This window comes from Geospiza fortis, unplaced genomic scaffold (assembly GCF_000277835.1).
Source record: "Geospiza fortis unplaced genomic scaffold, GeoFor_1.0 scaffold777, whole genome shotgun sequence".
In the NCBI taxonomy this organism is placed as follows: Eukaryota; Metazoa; Chordata; class Aves; order Passeriformes; family Thraupidae; genus Geospiza; species Geospiza fortis.
Genome location: NW_005054689.1, coordinates 169,723 through 172,615, shown reverse-complemented (window position 1 = coordinate 172,615; position 2,893 = coordinate 169,723). Strand labels below are relative to the sequence as shown.

The window sequence follows — 2,893 nt, the reverse complement described above, 5'->3', positions numbered from 1 at the left end:
GGGGTTTGCTCAGGGGTCTGTCAGGGGGAAAGGCTGTGCAAGGAGGGGAGGGAGAGGGAAGAGCTCTCCTAGGTTCATTAAGGAGATTAATGGTGGTAATCACATATCCTCTGGACAGAGACAGAGCTGTCCCAGGAAGCTCTGAGAAGCTGTGAGAAAGCTCAGAGATTTAAACCCTGTCAGCAAGAAAAATGTGAGAAAGCTCAGAGATTTAAACCCTGTCAGCAAGAAAAATTTAATATCTGACAGAGATTCAAACCCTGTCAGCAAGAAAAGGTGGAATATCTGAGAAATTCAAACCCGGGTAGCAAGAAAAGGTGAAATATCTGACAGAGATTCAAACCTGAGTGCATTGTTTAACAGAACACCCTAAGAAGTGAAAATAGGACCCTAAAAACGAAAAGCTGCAGTGGAGAAAGCTCCACCATGGACACTCACCAGCAACCCAAAGAGAACAGTGGAAAAAAATCCTCCAATAAAACCCTCCCAGGTCTTCTTTGGGGAGAGCTGCCAGAGAGAGAGCAGAGAAATAAAAATTCTTGTAAGAAAAACGCTTTACACCTATAAAAATAAGAAGTCTATTCCATGAAAATCCATAAAGAAAAATGTAAACTGTCTAGAAAAAAAAAGTTTAATAAACATATATAGTAACCATTATCATTATATATTATTATATACACATTACATAGTCACTAACCATTATTATTTACCAATCAAGACACTAAGTTTCAATCATTTACTAAGCTGATAAATTCAAACACAGTGCCTTCTAACACCATATAATAAGAAGCTGTGTACAATAAAAATTCAACTATTCTAGAAAAACAAGGGTTGTGTCCATCTCTACAACAACAGCTGGACTCGATCATCTTCCCACCCCAGTGGTTTGATGATTTCATTTCATAAAATAAAACAAAATTAAATTAATTGAATTTTATTGAATTGGATTGAAGTTAAATTCAATACAATTCAATTCAACTAAAGTAAATAAAATTCAATAAAACAAAATAAATTTAATTGAATTTTATTGAACTTCATTGAATTGAATTACATCAAATCAAATTAAATTAATTTCGTTGAATTTTATTGAATTGACTTTAAATTAAATTAAATTAAATTCAGTAAAATTCAATAGAATTAAATTAAATTAAATTAAATTAAATTTCAGCCTCAAAGAGTGGGATGCAGGTTTAATTAGGAGACTTGCTTCAGCCCCACAGGAGGCCCCAAAGCAGAGCTGGGGGAGCCCCAAGGAGCCCAAATCCCCATTTTTGCCCCCAAATCCCCATTTTTGCCCCCAAATCCCCATTTCTGCCCCAACCCAGACCTTGATGAGCGGCGTGCGGCCGAAGAAGAAGCCGAACATGTAGGCCATGATGTCATTGCAGATCACACACGAGATGGGCACGATGAACCTGAGGGACAGCAGCGTTTGCACAGAACCCCTCGTTATTCTTCATATTTTTAATAATTCATAAAAATCAATGAGATTTAAAATAAACATGAAATGAAAATATTTATTGTATATTTTTAAATTAAGTACTGATTGAAGTTCTGGTATGCAGATGACACTGCTGAGAGAGAGATGGAGCCAGGAATGTTTTGACAAGTTTTAAAATCTAATTTTGCAAAAAGATTGAGTGTTGTGGAGAATTAGAATTGTGCAAGATGCATTGCAATAAGAATATGCAGAGTAAAACTATAAGTGATTAGTGTTAGAATAGTAGTATTGTGTAATAAAAGTTAATTGATTAAAGAATTGTGTTGATTAAAAAACAGATTAAATTTATTAGCGCTAGAGTAAAAATATTTAACTCAATAATTAATTTGTCAATAAATAAATAACAAGTAATTAATTTCATTCTTTTTATTCTTATTTATTCTTTTAATGAAGAATAATTATTTCTTGATAAAAATTTATTAATAAATTAACACATTCCTTACATAATTAGTTAATTTTATTAATATTGATATTGCCAAATTAATTTAATTAATTTCTTATTTCTTCATTTATTAATAAATAGCTAATAATTGCTGTTTATTTAACATCTACACAAGGATTCTATGAAAAGCCAGATTTTTTCAGGCTGCACAACGCAAACCAGGGCAAACTCACCAGATCATTCCTTCAAACAGGTTGTGGATGATGAGGTGGGACTGGGTGACCACGATCAGCAACGTCACGTGGGTCCAGCCAAACTGCAACAGAGGACAGCACCCTCACATGAATTCATTAATTATCTGTTTGCTAATTAGCCAGAGAAGCAGGACGAGCTCTCTGGTGCTGAGTTGTTCTGCACCAGCCCTGAGACCCCCAGGTACATCCCAGTGCTGGAGGAAGGCCTGAGCAGGAAGGTTGGGTTTGACTGACCCCCTGAGCCCCAAACTCAGCCTCACCAAACCCCAAATGTAACCTCACCAAAAAACCCCACCAGACCCTGAATTGAACCTCACCAGGAGCTGAACTAAACCTCATCAGGACCTTGACTTAGACCTCACCAGGACCTAGATTTTAACCCCACCAGACCCTGAATTGAACCTCACCAAAATATTAATTTTAACCGCACCAAGACCTCGATTTTAACCTCACCAAAACACGAATTTTAACCCCACCAGACCCTGAATTTGAACCTCACCAAAACCTGGATTTGCAGCTCACCATGTAGAACTGCAGGCGGTAGTGCTTCTTCACCAGGCTCAGCACAAACATGCAGAACCCTGAGGAGAGACAGGAGCACAGTCAGAGCTGCACGGTGCCTGCAGCGGCCAGAGCCCAGCTGCACCTCTGCCCTGCAGCACACAGCGTTCGGGGAATAAAATAACACTTTATTATATTTCATTACTATGTTTTCATTATGTTATTTTTAATATAAAATATATATTTAATATAAAT

At 36.8% G+C, this 2,893-nt stretch overlaps 1 protein-coding gene across 1 annotated transcript in view; it reads right to left on the bottom strand.

Moving 5' to 3' along the window:
* Window positions 1-2,893, bottom strand: part of CDS2 (CDP-diacylglycerol synthase 2) — a 10,500-nt gene that overhangs the window by 3,999 nt on the left and 3,608 nt on the right. The window contains exons 6-9 of the mRNA XM_005430847.2: window positions 2,660-2,718; window positions 2,117-2,199; window positions 1,328-1,415; window positions 431-507 (exon numbers count right to left, since the gene is read on the bottom strand). Coding sequence (XP_005430904.1) covers window positions 431-507; window positions 1,328-1,415; window positions 2,117-2,199; window positions 2,660-2,718 — 307 coding nt within the window. The remainder of the gene's footprint in view (window positions 1-430; window positions 508-1,327; window positions 1,416-2,116; window positions 2,200-2,659; window positions 2,719-2,893) is intronic.